At 38.2% G+C, this 20,202-nt stretch overlaps 1 protein-coding gene across 1 annotated transcript in view; it reads left to right on the top strand.

Annotated features, from left to right (window-relative positions):
- Positions 1-789: 789 nt before the first annotated feature.
- The window catches only part of syngap1b (synaptic Ras GTPase activating protein 1b), a gene marked incomplete in the record, with an annotated part of 64,475 nt that continues 45,062 nt past the window's right edge, over positions 790-20,202 (top strand). Inside the window, 1 exon segment of the mRNA XM_035673078.1 lies at positions 790-889. Within this exon segment, the coding sequence (XP_035528971.1) occupies positions 799-889 (91 nt within the window).

Here is a 20,202-nt window from a genome sequence, read left to right as displayed (position 1 = left end):
ACTTTACAGTGTACGCCGTATTTTCTGACTCTAACTGTGATGTTTCAAAAGGACCAGTGTTTCTGATTAGTGTGGCACATTCTCCCATTTATTTTCCCTCAAGTCTCACTTTTATGAATTCAGGGACTGTGGGGCCAACTGTGCCGGAGCTGTGAAATGTGGTTTATTTCTTTCTATATGCATTTTTTTTCCCCTTTTCTTTTTCTTTTCAGTTGTCAGTTCCTCCAGATCAGACATAATGCACCACACAATAAAGTGTTGTAAAGGATGATATCTTAGAATTTTTTTTAATTCTAGCTTTGTCTCTTCTTGCTTTTACTTCTGTTGAATGATGTGCTAAGACTTTAAAGAAAATGATGTAACTGGTCGCCTGAGGGTTGCATCTGACCCCACATTAACCTTACATATATTTCTTGGATGAATTTGATCTACTTGGTTGCTGTTTGCAGTTGCTTTAATCAAAGATTTAGCAGTTAATTCATTCTTTTGGGAACCTTACTGGCACCTATTATACATCTCTTTTCCATTTGTTTATCTGTTTGTTATCAGCCATTTTAATAATTTCGGTCCATTCTCCAAAAACATTTAGATAAATTTAGCCACAGCTCTTTTCTACAAATACTGTAACAGTATTGTGGTTATTTATAAAACACAATGGCAACACAGAGAAGGACAAAGAGTATGCAGTTGCATTTGTGTGTTCATATTCTGCACAGAATGTCAGAATGCAGTACTTCAGCAGTGTGTGCTTGTGTACTGACCTTGTGCTTTCTCTCTGTGCAGGTACACCCTTTGCTGATGCGCGAGAGGCGCTCAGAGTCTCACAGGAACAAGCTACTGCGGCGGACAGTCAGCGTTCCTGTTGAGGGAAGGCACCATCCTGAGATGGGTGAGCAGACAAACCTGAAATCATATTTAATTCTAAAATATAATAACAATATATTTTTAATCAAGGTCCAACCAACATATATTTCCTGTTTTCACTTTTTAAAAATAAAATAAAATGGTATTAAATCCAATTACAATACCTCAAGGCTGTTGTGCTTGACCTTCTGAAACAATTTTTGGGTGATGCTCTGGATGCATCACAACTTTATTCAACTTCTCTTCCTTCTTGTCCATTTTAATTTTCAAAAACAGTCACCTGTATTACTTTAGGTTAGCTTGCTTATAATAATAGGATAGTTGCATAGCAACAACAGTGATGTAAAGCTCTTTGCATCCTCTGAGCCATTACTCTCTCTGTTACTAGCAGAGCTCACAGCAGCACTCTGCATCTGAGCAGAGATAAAAGCATCCCATCTGATCAGAGCTTAAAGCAGCTGTTTTCTATCTACCACATTTTGACTTGCTATTCTTTTGTCAGGTTGGGTGTCTTATCATCTATCTTGCTTTGTAATGATATTCACTCAATGATACCTTGATAACCATGCATATCTATGTTCTCTGTCTCTTTATTTCTTCCTCAATCTATCTGGTAGTTTTATTTTTGCAGTCATTTTTTCTTTCTCTTCTTTATTTATGCTTTTAAACTTTCTGCTTTTATATTGTTGTGATGTCCTTTCAAACTCTCCTTGGACTCTATGAAACTGACCCTCTGATAGCTGCCTTCCTCTGTTTGTTTTGCCTGACTCAGACTCTCTGGGCTCCCTACAAATGTCCCGCTCAGTTTCTCCCTCTTTCTTCACCCTCCACCTCTCCGTCTCACTCAGCTATTTTAAGGGCCTCCCTTGCGACGTCCTCCGTCTATGATTCTGCCGCTGCTGCCTCCTCAACAGTTGTGCTGATTCAACTGGATAAATATTTCGCTCAGTTTTCATATGAGTGTCTCTCTGACCTCAAGGAGGTCAAGCACTGACACATCAGTTGACATGGTTTTGACATATGCTGACATAGCAATACCAGGTCATATTGCCCATGTGTAAACGTATTGTAAACACATTCACATATGTTAGTATGCTACGCTACAGACCATAATGCACTGACACCATTATGGGCCATCTGTGGTAACTACAACCAAAGAGCCAAAAGAGATTAATGGGCCTCAGGCAATTAGTAATTATCAGATCAACAAAAAAAGCAAATGGAGGTTGTCATAAGGCCACAGTGAGAGATGAAGTCTACAGGGAGACACATGACCTATTTTATAAAATCCCTGACATATAACACTGAGCTAATGAAGGTTATGATGATATTAATTCAGTGTGAAGAAATGTTTAGTGTGCACCAACATTGTTTAATGAATCATTGTATGAAAATATATTATCTATTTATTTTGAACTCGAATGGTGCAAATTTTGGACTTCTGTCACACATTAAATGTTTAGTCTAATTAATTGGAGGTGTGTGCTGTACTGGTGCTGCTCAACAGCCACCAGATCGCACTGTGGTTTTACTGGGCAGTTTCTCGTTGGAATATTACTAACTAATAATTTGTAGTTCTAGCATTCCTGGAAAAGATGGTTTGTGTAAGTGAATTGCTAGCCTTGCTCTGTTCAAAGGTATAAAAATCTTTATGTCAAAAAGCTATTAATATAACCATGTCCTTATAAAATCTGCACCTTCCTGGAGTAACTACATATTAACTGAGCAGACATGAGAGTGGTAACAATCTTCTCGTCTAAGTCTGGGCAAGATATTTCCCAAAATGTCAAACTATCCCTTTAATTAATAAATATCTTTGTCCCAGTGTGACGTTTGTGTCCATTGCAGAGTCAACACTGACACACTTACATCCAAAATTCAATTGAGTTGAACTTTTGCTGACCAGAACTCAGCACATCTAATAATGTAGGTGCTATATTATCATTGACTATCAGCAAGTAATTTGATTCAGTATGTATTTATAGTGATTATATACTTCTAAACTAGGCTTACATTGAGCAAACATTTTGGATCCATTCAGTCCTTTCCAAAACGATGACTGAATTGTGTCTTCTACAAAATTGAAAGACATGACCTTGCTCTCATCAATAGATTCAAATTGTGACAGAATATTTCCATGTGCTGAGAGGAGATTAAATTGCAGATGCTGCAGCTGCCAAACAGCCATCCATGTGTTTGTGACAACAATTATACGTCAACCTGGATTCATTATTCATCACAGGGGTAAAAGCCTGTATTTTTCACAAGATATTGATGAATGGCGACATTTGACAACAATCCCAGCTGGATGCCTGATATAGTGACACGCTCAGATTGAAGATATTGGGCTACAGTCGATCTGCGATTAGTCAAACACATAAAGCCTCAATAGGTTTTTTCATTTCTCTGTTGCTGTCAAAACACATCAAGAAATGCAGATCATTTCCTTTTTTTTTTAACCACTTGCATGTACCTTTAATGTTCCCGGAAACATTTTAAAGTTGAGGAGGTAATTAACGTATAATGAAGACATTAATTTTGCTGGATAATTACAGTGCAGCATAAGCATTTTATGCAAATATGAGGCTTAATTAACATTTTATGACTGTGACAGGGGAAAATGACTTTCCTTAACTAGACAAAAAATCTTTCTTCCTCTTGTGTTTGTTTTGTGTTTGGTTGCAAACTCCTAACAAAAGGACTGCATTAAAGCTTACTGTATATGATTATTGTAAAAGTTGGATGCTACAGTAAGTTTTTGATAGTGCTTTAGCTGATATATAGAATTAATTTCATAGCACAGAGATTAGAGCCCAGCTGATTCTGAATTTTAAAGGCTGATACAAAATGTAATATTACTATGTTAATGACAAATTGACTGATATTTACATCTACTTTTAGAATAAATACATAACGTAAATAAAGTTATTGGCAAGAACCCCTCAGATTTGGTTAGTGAAAAGTTGTGGCAAAAATATATAATCTGCAGAATAGAATTTTACATTTCAAAAATATATGTTATCATAAAAGATTACCGTAATAATATCTCCCTTAGTTGGTAAAATGGCCAACAGTATTGTAATGTGAGGATCAGGACAGCTGGATGTGGGTTGACACTCTCCAGCCAATTCCTGTAACATTATGAGATAAACTTTCCTTTATACTTCAATATGTTGTTGTGGGCAAACAAAAATAAAACATTCACGTCATTCTCCCTCTCTCCTCCTCATTAACCTCTCCAGAATGTGATGTGATAATCCCCATTAATGAATTTGGCCTTTAATGTTTTGTGTTGGAATTGTAAATTGACTTCAACTAAGTCTGCTCTGTTATTGAGAGAAACCTTATTATCTGAATGACTTAGCCGCAGGAAGAAAAAAAAATCGTAGCACTACAAAGCTGATTGGTTGTTAACTTCGGCTGACTAGTTTTTCAGCAACAGCAGTTTAAACATACAGCTACTTCTCCTCCGTTTGTCCTTGTAGATCTCACTTATTCCTTTAGCCATCTCAGCTTAGCGGGCAATTGTGATAAAGCAGGCTCAGCTGAGCAATTGTTCCAGTGCCCTTTACAAAGTGTGACCTTCATACAATATTTCAACTGTGTATTTCAGCGCGGATGCTGCATTCCAGAGATACAGCACCTTTTTTTTCAATGCCTGCACATATAATTCTTTCAAGATTTAGATATAAATAATACAGCATCAGCATAGATACTAGATTTTGAACCTTCTCCTAACCCTCGGCTGTCGTTCTCCCCATCCTGCACTTTCTATTCTGTCTCACCACACGGCCTTTACCCTGTTCCCTCTCTGACACCATCCCACTCCACTCACCCACTCAACAAGGCCCACAGGCTACATGTTCCCACCCAAAAAGAGAAGGATAAAACACTGACACAATAAATTAAAGACAAAAGAAAAAGCTGTTAAACTTATACTGTTGTTAGTTTTAAGACAAGCATCATGAGTCATTCCAAACTGTCATTTCGGGAAGACTAAAACAAAAGGATATAGATGATTTCCCTGCATTATTACCTCCGCCAGAGAGTTTATGTTTTTAGTGCTGTTTGTTTGTTTGTCAGCAGGATTACAGACAAACTACTGGCCCAATTTTCATGAAACTTGGTGGTTTGGTCAATTGTAACACCAGTGTCTATGGCGAAATTAACTGAAGACTGGACTATTGGCCTTGGTGGAGGTCTGTGCTCTCCCAGTGCCCTCCTAGTTTTAGTTTCTGTGTGTTTTAAGACAACATCTCTTTAACTGTAAAGTAAACATAACATCTGCATCTTATTTTGGGTAATTTCACAGGGAGAAGATAGTGAACAAGTAAAAAAAAATCTACATGATGATAGCTGGCTTCACTAGATTTTTTGGGTCGCAACTGTCCAATAAACGAATAAATCCATGGTGACTACTTAGACTAGAGATCAATGCACACCCCCTGCAGTCTCTGGGACTGTTGTAACTCGTGGTGGATACCTGGCTCTGGCTATCTTGTATTGAATCTAACTGTCCAATCTACAAAGGAGATAGACTTTAGACAGAAAAAAAGACTATACACACTAATTTAAGCTCTAGGTTTTAATTTGTTGACAAGGTATCATCTCTGGTAATGAGAGGTTCTACCTTGTTCAGTCCTGCTGGGTAGCTAACGCTAGCTAACATCTGTCTGCAGATATCACGCTGATGTCAAGAAGCACAAACAGCAGGAGCAGATGAATTAGTTTGCCAACTTGTCTGCTCTGTCTGTCCAGAAACGGATAATTAAACTGGATGATTTTTTCAATATGCATACAAATGACAGCCTTGCAAGTCTTTTATCATTCTTGCTTAACTGTCTTTCACATTAACATCTAAAACCATAGCAGAACTTGATAACTTATTTTTTGGCCTTATCCCCTAACTCTTATCTGACCACAGTATGTGAGCACACTGGACAGTGTTACATTTCATAAGCTATTGCATGCAGAGATGGCAGGTACAACTCTATGACTCACATCCCACATGTGGACATTGTTTTGCAAAAATAGACCTAAAATACTGTCTGATATTTGGAGCTTCAATAGCACAAAACTAGTTTGAGAATTGTGAACAGCTGGATCTATGGTGGAGGGAACTCGCCCTTCTTCTTAAAATGTGTTGTTTCTTTGTGGTATTACTTACTGGAAATGACAACCTTGGTACCTACGGAATAAAACCAATGAAATATCAAAGCAGGCATGCAACTCAAAATGCCACTGATCCTGAATCCCATCTGTCGGTGCACCAAATCTGGGCTGCTTACCTGACAGAAGTCATATTGCTGTATAATGACTTTGAATTTACTTGCATAATATTTCTATTTTAAAATAATAACATGTGAGTCTTACATGCATGTGCTGAAGACTCAAGTTAGATTTTTGGCACTGCAGTTGACCTTTAAATCTGTGGCCCTAATGTGCAGTAAAATTAGCCAACCAGCAACCTGCAAAATTATTTTCTTGTTCCATCAACACTAGAAAGAACTGCCAACCTGAACTGAATTTGCTGCCGTGGATTTTAAGGGTCTCAGCGAGGGCTGGCAAGCTGTCAGCTTGTAAGTGCAGTTATTACATTTTTACTCTGATTTCGAACACTCTGAAAACCCTGATTGATTTATTAAGTAGGTCCAGAAAAAAGTCACAAAAGGACATTTTGAAAGATATTTTAATGCTTCAACCTGCCGTTTTTGTTAAACTGTATGATGAAGAAAAGCTGGATTCAAAAATGAATTTACAGTCTATGGCAGTCTGATATAGACCAGCATAATTAGCTACTTCAGTGTTTCGAGCTCAGTGATAAGAGTTTATTTAGAGTTTTATGGCAATAGTAGTGTTTGGCGTCAATGTAAGCTGGAGTACCAGTGTTACTGTGCAGGTTATGAACCTTGTGATTCAGTCTCTAGGAAAAGTGAAAATCTGCCCCTAAGAAGCCCGGGCTTGTGTTTAGAGAGATTTGCTGAATCATCTGGCTGTCTTGCCTTTGGAACTGCGAATGAATACAAATGGTCTGCTACAGTGTTGTGTTTGGCTTTTGATGGACGTGGACACGGAGGCCTCCTGAAAACAAATGCAGCACTTTATGAAGCTGCATGTCCGCTGGGTTGGATCAATAGGCTGTCTGAGTAATGCTGCACTTTTATAAACTGTTTTATATGTATTGAATATTTTACTGAGTTGCAGTTTATGCAAACAATGACTCATTATCATACTTCATGTCATACATTCTTGGAAGTTAAAATGTACCCCCAAAAAGTTCTTAACCAGGGTTAAACCAAATGGTTTGGTCTAACTTAATGAAAATGAGTAATCAAATAACTCTTTGAAGAATGACACTTGAATACCATTGGATTGTGCATTTTGGTTTATAACCAGACCCCTGCAAAACCAATGATGGTGCTAATTGGCAAAACTAAGATGGTAAACATAAAAAACATTATACCTGTTTATCTGAGCTGAAGCTCAAATAGCACACTTGCAGCTTCTCGGCCATGGATAACCTTTTCCTTTTCCAAAGAAATGCTTCACTAGTTGTGGAAAATGTTACAAAACAACCTTATTCACCTGAGCATCAAAGCCTAAAACTCAGAATCAAATACAGTTAAATGAGATTGCGAGGGCAGAGCTTTACATTTAAACATTCAAGGTCTTTCTGAGTTGAGACGAGAGAGTCAGGTGGACCAGAGATATCAGTCCTCCTCTGGTGGGTGGTTACAGTCAGTCAGATGGAGCGATATCAAGTTTATCTAACATTATTAGAAAAAGAAGAAGACTGATTTGTTAGACTTAACCATCTCACCACCTGGCTGACAATCAGATCTCCTTCACTTCTTCCTTGAATGTGTTCGCTCACAGCTGGCATTTTAAGATAATATGGCAGGGCACTCTGAGCAACACCATGCATTAAGACTTTTATGCAAAACGATATGTAAATGGGATGATTACATAACATGAAATGTCTTTCTGAGTGATATACCACGTGGGCTGGTGTGATATAACGGACAGCTATATTATCATACTTTAACAACATGCATAAAGTGAAAAATAGCGAGAGAAAGCAAGCAAGCCCTGCCTCGGTTTGAGTGACAGCTGGCTACCAGCTCAGCACACACGAGGGTCTTGGGCTCTCCAACACTGCAGTTCTTAGTCAGCTTCAGGTGTGGTAGTCAGCTTACACACACGCGCGGTTCTCTAGTCCATGGGGACTGCTTCTATCTGCCATGCAACGATGAGAGGATTTAAAGCCTCTGTGAAAGGTTCACTCACCAAACGCTACTTTTCTGCAAGGTGTTTGAAACAGATGATTTCAAACCAGTCAGCTTGATATCGTTAGGCTACATACACCATTAGTTTAAAGTATCCATATATCTATATATTATCATATATAGTATCCGCATTCATTTGTTTTCTATTTATGTTCCAGGAATGTGGAATTTGGCGCTGAGAGATGAGATGAGAGAGACGGTTTTATCAATTGCTTCATTGATCTTCAGTATATCACTGATCTGAAAGCTCAATGATCGCTGAAATACTGATGATCTACACCCGTGATTCTCAACCAGTAGTACTTCAGCAGTTGCCAAGGGGTACATGGAAAAATCGTGTGCAGCTCAGTTAATTTGTAAAAATACAAATGATGATTTGGTTAAGGTTATAATTGTGTTAAGGAGGCACTGGTTTACAAATTGGTGTGAGGCTGATCTTAAGTGTATTTATTGTCAAAATAACTACCAGCTACAATTGGCTGACTGCGTGTGACGAACCCCCTTCTAACCTGAGTCAGTTGTAACACCATAACACCATGTGCTGTGATTGAGACTGTGAAAACTAGTTACCAAATGAGCAGTAAGTAATGAATAGAAGTAAAAAAAGAAATGGATAAAAGGAAAAAGCATATAGCTTCTGCCACTCTTAAATGGCAGTATGAATGCTCAACTTACTAACAGGATACCCATGTGTTGTCTGAAAAAAAGTATTGAAATGATATCCACCTTTTTTTAGTTGTGTTAAATAACACATACTCAGGTGGTCTGGGTATGGCAGACAAAAAGGTAGGGAATAACAGATCTACACTAAGGTATACTGATATCTAAAAATGGCCCTTGCTCAAACTCTGCTACCCACAGATCATCTTTTCACAAAAGACAAACAAAGGTATTTTCTGCAGTATTTTCTGTATTTTTACTCAGTAATGCAGCAGCCACTGTCATTTATGCCATTTATATGTGTGTTTTATCCCCTTGCTGTTATGTGTACATACAGTATATTGGCACTCCTACCATTTGCCCATATTTTCTGGCAGCAGCTGGCTCCGCAATACATGTACACACAGATACATCAAGCTATAGTGGAAAGAAAATGTGGTGATAAATATAAATGTATATTCTACACATTAAATATTCAGTCATATTCAATGCAGCAGTGCAGCGAGGCAAGTGTATTTAGCATATTGTGTGCAGGTCTTGAAAAGGTTCTCAAATATCTTCAGTGATAATGCCTTTAAACGGTCTTGAGCTTTTGCTTGTGGATGAGCAATTAGGTCAAAATGCCAGCATAAAGCCAAAGGAGAAAGGAGCTTGAGTTTCAATGTACAGATACATTTTACTGTCTTACAGGTAAATTTAAACAAGTCTTAAAGACCCTGAAAACCTACAGTGTCTCTGGGGTTCTAAGCTAGGCAGTCAGTGATTTGTTAATTTTTAACGGGGTCGGTACAATGGGAGGGTTAGAGTTAGAGTAAGCCCCATGGGTCTGGAGGTGTATTTTCAGCAGCATAGATGATACTGAATGATCATAGAAATATTATAGGAATACTACAGGCAGCCCTGTGTCTCCTGCTCTTCCACAACTACACGCAGGCCACCCAGGTATATTAACGGCTGCCCAAGTATATTTAGTGACCCATTTTAGTTTCATTTTTTTGTATTATTATTTATATCTATCCAAGAGAACAGCACCATCCACAATCTACGGTCTACTGAAAATTGCACACGCCCTGCAGAGAAACACAGAGAAAGAGTGAGAGAAAGACATATTAAGAAGCAGACACTAAATATTTTACAAGCAGGGACCATGTAAAGCAACACTGAATGCACCTGGTTTATCGGTACCAAGTTGGTTTTGATCATTTTGATATGCTTCGTCATTAACAAGCGTCTTCCACACGTGGCCCACCTGCTGTTGTGAAAATGGACTTGTGGGTCACAAAGTTGTGTTTGTATTCCTTCAAATATTGTCAAATAATTTTTTTTTTGTTTTCTGACTAATTAAAGCTGTTAAATTAAAATTATTAAAACACATAATTCCTTTTTTCTTTCTTAGTAAAAGTTTTCTTACATTGCCGATATCGTGAAAAAAAGGTAGAATTATGTTTTGAGTAGCCCTTTTAGTTTTGTAATACTAATTTAGTAATCACCCACCCTACCAGGCCACCCACCACTACAAGTAAATTCTCAACCAGTAGGAAACACTGTAATAACATTGTACTCAGCTGACTAAACTGTTAGTTTACAACCTCTCTGATTGTCTGACTGTTCATGTTTCTTTACACTTTGTTGTAACGATGTCACCGGGCTCCCAGATCTCAGTCGTTACTTTATTGAGTAGAATTTTAGCATGACTGATAGAAATGATGGCCAAAACTACAAAAATAAGATTCAAGTTGTAATCAACCAGAATTAGCCCTAAAACTCAGATGTCGATCAGATACTCCACAAGTCTTATTTTCAGTTTCATTATTTGTTTGGCTAATATTTATATATTTACCAGTTGGCATCACAAATGTCTTCATATCTTCATATGACACCTGCAGTCATATTGATATAGATATACATCAAATCAGACACAGAAAAACGGTCATGCCTGCACATACGCCACATTAAAACCACATCAACTCATTTGACAATTTCCCCTGAGGTGGTATTAAGGAGATCTGGCACATCAGCATATATCCCTTTGGGAAATAAACCACTTCATACAGCTGTTTAATACATTTGAATTCCCCCGGGACTCAAAATAGTTAGCATCAAACAGTCACCGGTGTCACCTCCATACAAAATGGCAGTTGTTTTCTCACTACAGTTTTCTTCTTTTTCAGTTTTAGCTGAGTGCATGTGCTCAGTGACACCCTGCCTCACACTGAGTTACACACATTCACACCTGGCAGATACCCAGAACAACCAGTCTTTTACTATTGGGCACTTCACAGCTCTTCAGAGTTTTGGGGTGAAGTGTTATGTTCAGGCTCATCTCAACGGTAGCTGCAGGTGGGAGTGTGTCTCATTCACTACCCTACATTTTACCCAAGTTGTCTAGCTTTTCTACACATCCATAACTACAGAGTGAGTGTTTTTATGGGTGAGAGATCTAAGTGCATTGCATAAAAGTGTGTGAATAGGTCTGGAATGTGTACATGTAATATCGTAGAGCCTCTTGACTGACGCTGGATGTCACTCCAGTCTGCATATTTTCTGTCATGCTGCAACATTTAGCATGGAAACTGCTTTCAACATGTTTGCTATGTTTTAATGAGAATATCTCTCTAAAAAGGTTAATCCAACACTCATGTTCTTACCAGATATTACGGCAATTAAACAAAACAGACAAATCTCTTATCTTATCTCATATATTGCACTTTGTCTCAACAATAAAACAACACAAAATTATAAAATGTGTGACCCAAATGAAAATGAGAGCTTGCATTAGTACCTTGCACTAAAACCTTAAACAAGAAGACAAAGGGGTATAAACAAAAGTTTGTGTCATCACAATTTTTCAATTTAGCAGGTATTTACTGGGACTAAAGATGTAAAATACCCCAGCCACTGCTTATCTGATTTGGATTAAGTGCGATCTGATGTTGGGCTGTTTTAATGTGTAATGCATGTCTGGAAAGCAGTGGAGCGTAAAATGAGTGTGATGGACCTTAAATATTGATTGAAGAGAAGACACGGCAAGGACTTTAAGCATGCTTTTATACCACAAGGGGGGGGGCGGTATGTTAGCTAAAAAGGACGGACCAACATTGCCATCCCTAGAGCCAATGCTAGTGTGGCTAAAAATGAGGGAAGTCTGCTGATTTGTGTGATTTTTGGTGAACTCTTAGGGAGACATTTGTGCATCAAAACATCAATTTCACTCTACAGTTGATCAGTGTAGTGCAGCATGTACAAAGACAAACAGAGACTGGAGACTCATTAACAAAAGATGGTTTTAAAACATAGCTTTAATTTATTGAGTTCTGTCTTCTGGCCTTTCCAGACTTCTTACAAACCAGCAAGCACTTATATACAAGCCCAAAGCACTTTTCTAACCTTTAGCTTCCTGCCAGCTCTCAGCAAAGCAACGGCCATCCAGGTGTGAATCATGAATAGCTGGCTAACAGCTGCAATGCGAGCACTGTGGTGGTACAATTAGAGTAGATGTCGAGATGCACAAGAAAACCAAGGTGCAACAACCTTGATAGCGCTACTGACGAGTTGGCAATACATCCACCTTGACAAAAGAGTAAAAATAGACTTCATGAAGCAGTGCAGAAATGGCCAGGACAAGGTGGTCGGCATGACGACAGTAGTACAGTACCATTAAAGAGTTGTTGAATGGAGATGTCACTGCCAGCTCTGTCACAGTAAGATTCTGTGTAAAGGATGTTACTGAAATTAATTTGGACCATTTTCGCAGCCAAGCATCTCAGAAGTTGGGGGATAAACTGAGAGTGGAATACTCGTCTGCCAAGTTTAAGATTGTGTCTGATCTTAAATGGTCTTTTTCCCATTTGTTACTTTAATGGTACAGTAATGTGAAATCCACTGTACCATTTTTAAAGTCAATCTCCAAAACACTGTAACTAATCATATATATCTAGTACATAGTGTACAAAATGTCCGACATTTACTTATACTGAAGGGCATGTCTAACTTTATTTATTAATTTATTTTTGGTTGTTGTCAGTCTGTCACCAAAGGAAACTTTGTTGTTTTAATTACAATGCAATAAAGTGATCTAGATGAAATAATTACACGGCTCAAAGCTTCACCGAGGGATTCTGATGAGGGAGTGTTTTAAATTTAGTAAGCTGTTGTTCAAAAGACAGACAATGATGGAGGAGGTTACTGGAATTTAAAGTACAGCAGAAGTGCTCACACATACAAACACAAATAATCTATCTGCATATGTGCTGTATTTTAAAACATTTCAGCTTAAAAACATATGTTTTCCTGCTGCCTTAAGAATATAAATAAACTGAACTTAAATTGATTATTTAGTTCAAAGTTGTCCATTAAGTTTTACAATTGTGAAACCAACTGAGGTAAGTTTATTGAACTAGAGAAAACAAGTTCAATAAACTTCAGAAGTTTAATCAGCAACTGTTTAGTCAAACTGGCACCCATTATATTTGTTTCCAATTTCCATTTCTCAGTTTGAAGAGCCAGTTGTTCATCTGACACAATGTGGTTGCTGCTGTTGGAGCTACTGTTCCCAGCATAAGTGTAAGGGGGTAGAAACTGAATTTGATACTAACCTTCATTGTGGTTAGCATAGTTTTTTTTTATTATTATGAGTTTTGTTTTCTTTCAACTACAAAAAGAGGGGTTTATGGAGAGTTTTAACTTGCAAACAATGAGATTTTAATGAGTTGAGTGAACTCTCAGCATGTCACGGCTGGTATGAGCAGAGCAACAGGGATTGCACCTAAATTCAGATGCAGAGGCAGAACTGATGCAGTTCAATAATTTATTTACAAAATGTTACAGGCTTACACAGCCCATTTATTCGTCTCATAATTTCAATTTTAAGACTTCAAGTCACAATAAGTGTTTATAAGTTCTGAAGTGGTCTGAAAATAGAAATGACAAATTTCAAGTTGAATTAATTTGAAATAAAATGGACATATTCCACTAAATTACTGGTGGCTGGTTTATACTATATGAAAATGTAATAATTTTTGTCAGTCGTATTAAAATGATAGTTTGAGTCTGTACTCTTACCAGAGTAAGTAGAAGTCAAATTCAGCACTCACTGACAAGAATTTAGTAAGTGACTCTTGTTAATTTATTTCTTCATTCTCTGTCTTTTGTTGTTTGATCGGTTCTAAGTCTTTTACCAGTTTTACAATGAGGCATATTAGAAACTGTCAGAGTGAGACACTAATCAGTTGCATCACAAATCATGCCCTACGGTGGTAGTAAATTTGGAAGTGATCATTTATGAATGAAAAAAGCGAATAGGACAAGAGAGGGAAATTAAGAAAGCTGTATCACGTATTAGCTCAGCTAGAAATTTATATGCTCCTTGCAGGCAAATCAACTTCTCAAATGAATTATCCTTTATCAGAACAGATGTTTGCAGCCTGCAGAGATGGAGATAAACAGCTGGACATAGTAAAGGAAAGTTTACTTTCTTCGGAAAAATTATTTTTCTCCTGATGACTACACATACATAAAAACTATTTGTGTTTTATTTAATTCTGGTGGCTTGGTAGACTGTAACACAAACTGTGTTGCATAACTCTTCTCTGTTGTGCTCCCATATGCTTATCTTCCATATCCCACAATGTAGCAGAAAACATTTTGAAGAATACAATCATCCATAAGAGAGAATAGTTTTGTGACCTGATTTACATTCATTTCAATAGACTTGCATTTCTTTTATGTACCTGCACCTTGCCGCGAGTGTGCATTTAGGATGACAATGATTAGTTACCTTATCAAACTCCTGCAGAATAATCATTATCATTCTGAGTCAGAGAAGGGTTGTTCATTGAATTTTCATTTTTTAGGAAACACAAAATGCAGCTGGTAGCACCTTTAAAGTAATTACCTTGGGCCTTTGTGAGCTAAGCTATTCCTATGAAGTATTTTACCAATGTCCTTTAGATCAAAAAGGAAGCGGCTGCTAGGTAACACCTGGCTTTTGCTGCCCTATAGACAGTTTCCGAACTCTGCATGATGAACGGGCCAACTGCGGGGCAATACCAGAGCAATCTGCCAGAGAAATAAGTCAACTGCTGAGTCCTAAGCAGAAAAATGTATCTTCAGTATGGTAGTTAAGGGAGGCTGCTGGCTGTGCTTAGAAAGGCGTCTCTTTAGACTTTTATACTGAGATTGTCTCTGCAAGCTTGTTTTGAGGAGAAGGGTCTGCCCCTTATTTTCTTCAGACTCTAGGGTATAAACAAAGTCATGTTCTTTAAATTCATCCCTGATTCCAGTGTAACTCAAAGGATATAATAAACATTAAGTTGTATGTCAATGCCATTTATTCTTTGATTGATTCAAAAATATATTTATCATTGTAATTCATTACAGAATTTATCTGCGAGAAAAATAAGACAATCCCTTTGCAAGTGACGTTCTTTGTGTTCACTACAGAACAAATTACGGATAAGAAAACTCTAAAAATTAGCTTGATAAGATCTTCAGCCATGTACAATTCTTGCGATAATCCGATTGTATCTCAATGACAAATATCTCACAATCTCCCCATCCCTTTGCACCTTCTGTGATATTAGTCTGCATCTCCCTTACACTCTCTTCCCTGGTGATCTGTGTGTAAGTGTGTGTATATGTGTGGTACCATTAGGCTTTCCAGTTTGTACTCAACAGCCTTTTAATTGAATATCTGCTCACAGCAGTGTAATGCAGCTTGGAAAGAGAGAGACAGGGGGCAGAGAGAGGGAGGGAGTAACTCAAGGAAGAAGAAAAGGATAAATTAAAAGAGAGAGAGAGATAGAAAAGGAGAAGGACAGGCAATAGTGAGACAGAAAGTATGAGAGGGAGAGAGGAGGCTGGTGTTGTCAGGCCAACACCAGCTCTGTATTTCGCTGTCACCTCAAGGCTCTGTGCTGTTCTATGCTGATGCACACAGTCTTTTTCACCCTGGAGTAAGATGTGACTCTCTCTCTCTCTCTCTCTCTGTGTGTGTGTGTGTTTAGTTTGGTGCTCATTTCTGCAAGCATGTCTGCATTTCTTCTAGTATATGTCAGCCATATATGTACATTCATGATGTGAAATATTTCCATATGCATCACCTGTTTAGGTGTTTATTTCCTTACCTGGCAGAGTTGTGGCATCAGTAAAAGTACATCTGAACCATATCTTGTACAGTACATACAGCACAGTATTCCTACAAGTAGTTCTTTTCCAATACATATACGTGTGTAGGTGGATGTGACAAAGCCAGCAATATGTTCATGTTGTCGTGCAGGTTTAACATATGTCAGTGGTCGGAAGCTGTGTGTATTTGTCTGTGTTTGTGTATATCAAATCCAAGAATGTCTTGTTTGCGCTTCACACCTCGTGATGAACATTCTTTGCAACTTCTCTTGGAAAGAAAAGTTGGAGCTCAGTGTCCTTACACTTTGAAATCGACTGTGTGGTTGATGTCATGTTGATCACATGTAAAAATGCACAGGTCCTGATTTTGCCATCTGTTTGCCTACAAAACAACAAAGTTAAATTAAATTTTTACGTGAGTTACTGAATTCATCTGTAGTCCTCCTATTAATTATTAATTCTTTGCTTGGCTCAGTGGCCAGAAGTAAGACTTTGGTTGCACTCAGGACAGGAAAGTTTTTTTTCCTTTTTCTCAAAAGTACATCCATGTCTCCTCCATGAAATCTTTTACCTAATATCTAACACTGCAGTACAATTTAAGGGAAAAAAGGTTCCCAAGAGGCATCAGGACCAACTTGACCAACAGAAACACAGAAGATGTCTTCAGTTTTACTGTGAAAGCAGCACATAATATCCAAACTGCACAGCTGTGTATCTGAACTAAAGATGTCTGCCCAACCGTCCATGTCAGAGTGTAGAATTACATCACTTCCTTGAGGACACCGTTTTCTCCGTGACAACTTGGGAAGATTGCTTCCCACCAGGATGTACCTGAGGATCAACTTGGCATTGTTGGATTTGATAGTCACCTCCTCAAATCCTTCCACATCCCCTGGCACAGCAGTAGTTGGCAAGGCACTGATGATTCACAAATGACTTTGCAATAACTGGATAGCAGAAAACAAGAGCTGCAGAGATGTGATTGTGTGGGTGGTCAGTGCACCATTGGCAGGTGGCAGTATTTTAAAGGTTAAAAATGTGGGCTTTTATTTGGAAATGCTCTGATTTGAGTCTGCAGAATGGCAGTGGAAGAATATGAAATTCAGGGCTAAATAATGAAAAACAGTGACTATTGTTGATGTGATCCTGTGGATGGTTAAAACCAGAACTGCTGACATTTGAAGCAATGTGTTGCTGGAAAATGGCAGGAGACTTGGTCATACTAATCACTAATTTATTCTCATTAGAATCAACCGGTGTGATACTAATCACAAGTGAGTTCCTGTTCTTTTACATTTTTACAGAATCCTCTTGTGTAATAGACCCTGCACCTTTTCAAAGTAAGACTCAGTTCCTTAAAACATTACTAATCATTTCAAAATATGACATAATAGTAATAATAGTACATTAACTGGAAGCAGCAATTCATTACATGTTATATAATTACAAATTCATTTAAGCACAGATATTTCTGTTTCTGTCCCCTGCACTTGATATTATGATATTATTATGATATCAAAAACAACCATTTAACATAAACTGAAAAACAGGAAATGACATTACAGTTGCTGCTGACACTACTGGACTTTCTTGGCTTGCGAAAGTAACACAGCACCACACTTATGGAATCTTTAATCTCACTGCAGTCTGTTGTTTTTACAGCTGCAAAACTGGATAACAGGCTGAAAAAAAAAGAAAGGTTCTTCTCTCAGTCAAAAGCTTGTTTTCATTTAGAAAAAAGACTAAACGTTATTAGGTTCCATTCAATCCAGTAGTAATATTGAGATATTTCACAGGATAAGAGGAACGTTTGGCCTGCCAGTGGCACTAGAAAAAAAAGTCACGGATCACCAAAGTATTGGGATTGATCCTTTGGACTCCATGGATATATGTACCAGATTCAATAGCAATCCATTTAATAGTTGAAATAATTCAATAAGCCAAAAATGTCAGTCTGAGAACCATGAATGCCTGTACCAGATTTAATGGCGATTCCAACTGTGGTTGAGATATGTCAGGCGTTGCCTCCGTTGATCCGTGCTGTTAGCATAGCCTAAATTCTCTCTTGATGCCACTAGCTAGTAGCATGCACAAGCATTTGTATGGCAATCAAATTATTAGAATACGATGGACTGCACAGACTGCAAAAACTGTCTGAATGACATCTATGTTTTCCTCCCTTAGCGGTTTTTTTCTGATGAGTAAATTTTTCAAAATGTTCAAATCTGATTGCTACCTAATCGATCAGAGCGTCCCTAGTTGCCTGATAATGGTTAAAAAGAAAATAAATACCCAAATATACCCACATTCATATGCCAGCCCATCCTACACCTTATTGTCATCCTGCCTTGGCATTAGGCCCAGCCAGGTGGCAGTGTGCACATGTCTAGTCCTGTCCTCCTTGTTCATCCATCCATCATCCCGTCACAAAATACAAGACTTTCTCTGTGGCAGTTCTTACAGTGCAACACCCGGCCCCCTTCCAACTTTATCCTCCAGCTCTTCAGGGGTCTGGCTGTCACAGTGTGTTTCCTGTTACAACCCTTCTGGTTCCTTCCCTCTGCTGTCAGCCCAAACCTGCCGTTATCTAGCCGTCTGAAACACGGAGGTTGACACAAGCTGGTGTCTGCTCTGCAGTGCTTCCACTGGAGTTGGAGCTAATGGCACTTGGTCAATTTGGACTGACAGGGTGGAGGTGGGGGTTCTAGTAGACATGGCGGTGTGAGATCATTCACATGTCATTTGACCTGTGATGTAAGCAGTAGTTCCCTAGGAGTTTGGATCAGGGTTGTTAGTAGATGACTAATGGAGTTTGAGAGAATATGTTTTAAACAAATTATGATGAATTATTTACGATGACATGCCCAAAAATATTTGTATCCATATCTTTTTCCCCTAGTAATCAAATGAGCAAAATAGTCTTACAAGGGAATATGGATATGGACCCTACAGCAGGATGTCATGACAGCAGTAAGCATGACTTTGTTCTTGTTTGAGCAAAAAACTGAAAATGAGCACTGAGCACAGGAAACTCTCACCACTCTCACTTTCTTAAATTTCCATTTAAACAACCAAAAAAATACATATTTGTTTCCACAGCAGAATTTTACCTGATTTCCATTGGTATAAGTGGTGTGACATTTTCATGGTAATGAAGAACCCTGCAGCTCTGATAATACAGGGGAAATAGACTCAAATATATACTAAAGAATCATGTTGCTAAACAACATGCTAAACCTTTGAACATTGTCATAATGTAATATTTAACTGAATTTCACGTTTGAGTGCAGGGTCAGGTTTGGCAGAGCTCATGTGGTTGCAAAGCAGGGGAAGTTAGTTTTAATTATTCAAACTTAGTTTTAAGAAGTCAATTCATTTAGTCTATCACAGCTGACTCTAAATACTACAATGAGCCTCAACAATCATTAGCCTGGCTCCATCCAAATGTGGCTCACTGATGAATATGTTACATTTCATTTGTTTCATTTGTACATCAAACAAGTCTAAAAATGACAGGTAGTGGTTTCTATTAGTCTCTGGAGCCTTTTTTGTCACTAGGGGTTGCCAGGCAACCAGCAGAGACCCAAAATAAGCCACTGCCTCCAGCCAAGAAATAGTTCCACACATACAGTAACCCCCTATAAAACTGGTTTGTTACACAGAACATTCTGGAAAATGACAGACACTTACACAAAGTACTTGGCAGATGAATGCATGAACCATCTGTCTGTCATCGTCTATCATGGACAAACTTCAACCAATTAGATCAACAAACCATATAACCTAGTCAAACTGTAACCGAAGCCAGTCGGAAATAGAGCGAAAATGTTTTTCCCATCAAGGAAAGCCTTCAGTGATATTCTCTTCTTTCAATGAGGAAAGAGGCTAGCCTCTAACCTCTTTAGGAGTCACCATTGTTGTTTTCGAGCAAATTCACTTCTCACACATGGCGTCACACCCAGCTGTCAGTAGTTCCTCATAGGACGCTGATTGGTCCTGGGGTCGGGACACCAGTGTATATTGTTTGAAGCTTTGCAAGATGGATTCTCCCGTGATCTTGTGAGTCCAGCTGCCTTACAAGGTTACTTTAAAATAAGAAGTTGATGTTTCTAAACAAACATCTTATAATGTATTAATTATTGAGCTTTTAAAGTTGTGTTACCATAGACAGAGCTTTGCTAGCTGTTTCCATGTTTTTCCAGTCTTTGTGCTAAGTGAAGCGAACAGGCTATTGGCTGTTGAATCATATTTACCATACAGACATTAG

This window comes from Morone saxatilis, unplaced genomic scaffold (assembly GCF_004916995.1).
Source record: "Morone saxatilis isolate NCDOM2014 unplaced genomic scaffold, NCSU_SB_2.0 Contig24, whole genome shotgun sequence".
Classification (NCBI taxonomy): Eukaryota; Metazoa; Chordata; class Actinopteri; family Moronidae; genus Morone; species Morone saxatilis.
The sequence above is the reverse complement of the archived record's forward strand: the minus strand, read 5'-3'. Positions and strand labels throughout refer to the sequence as shown.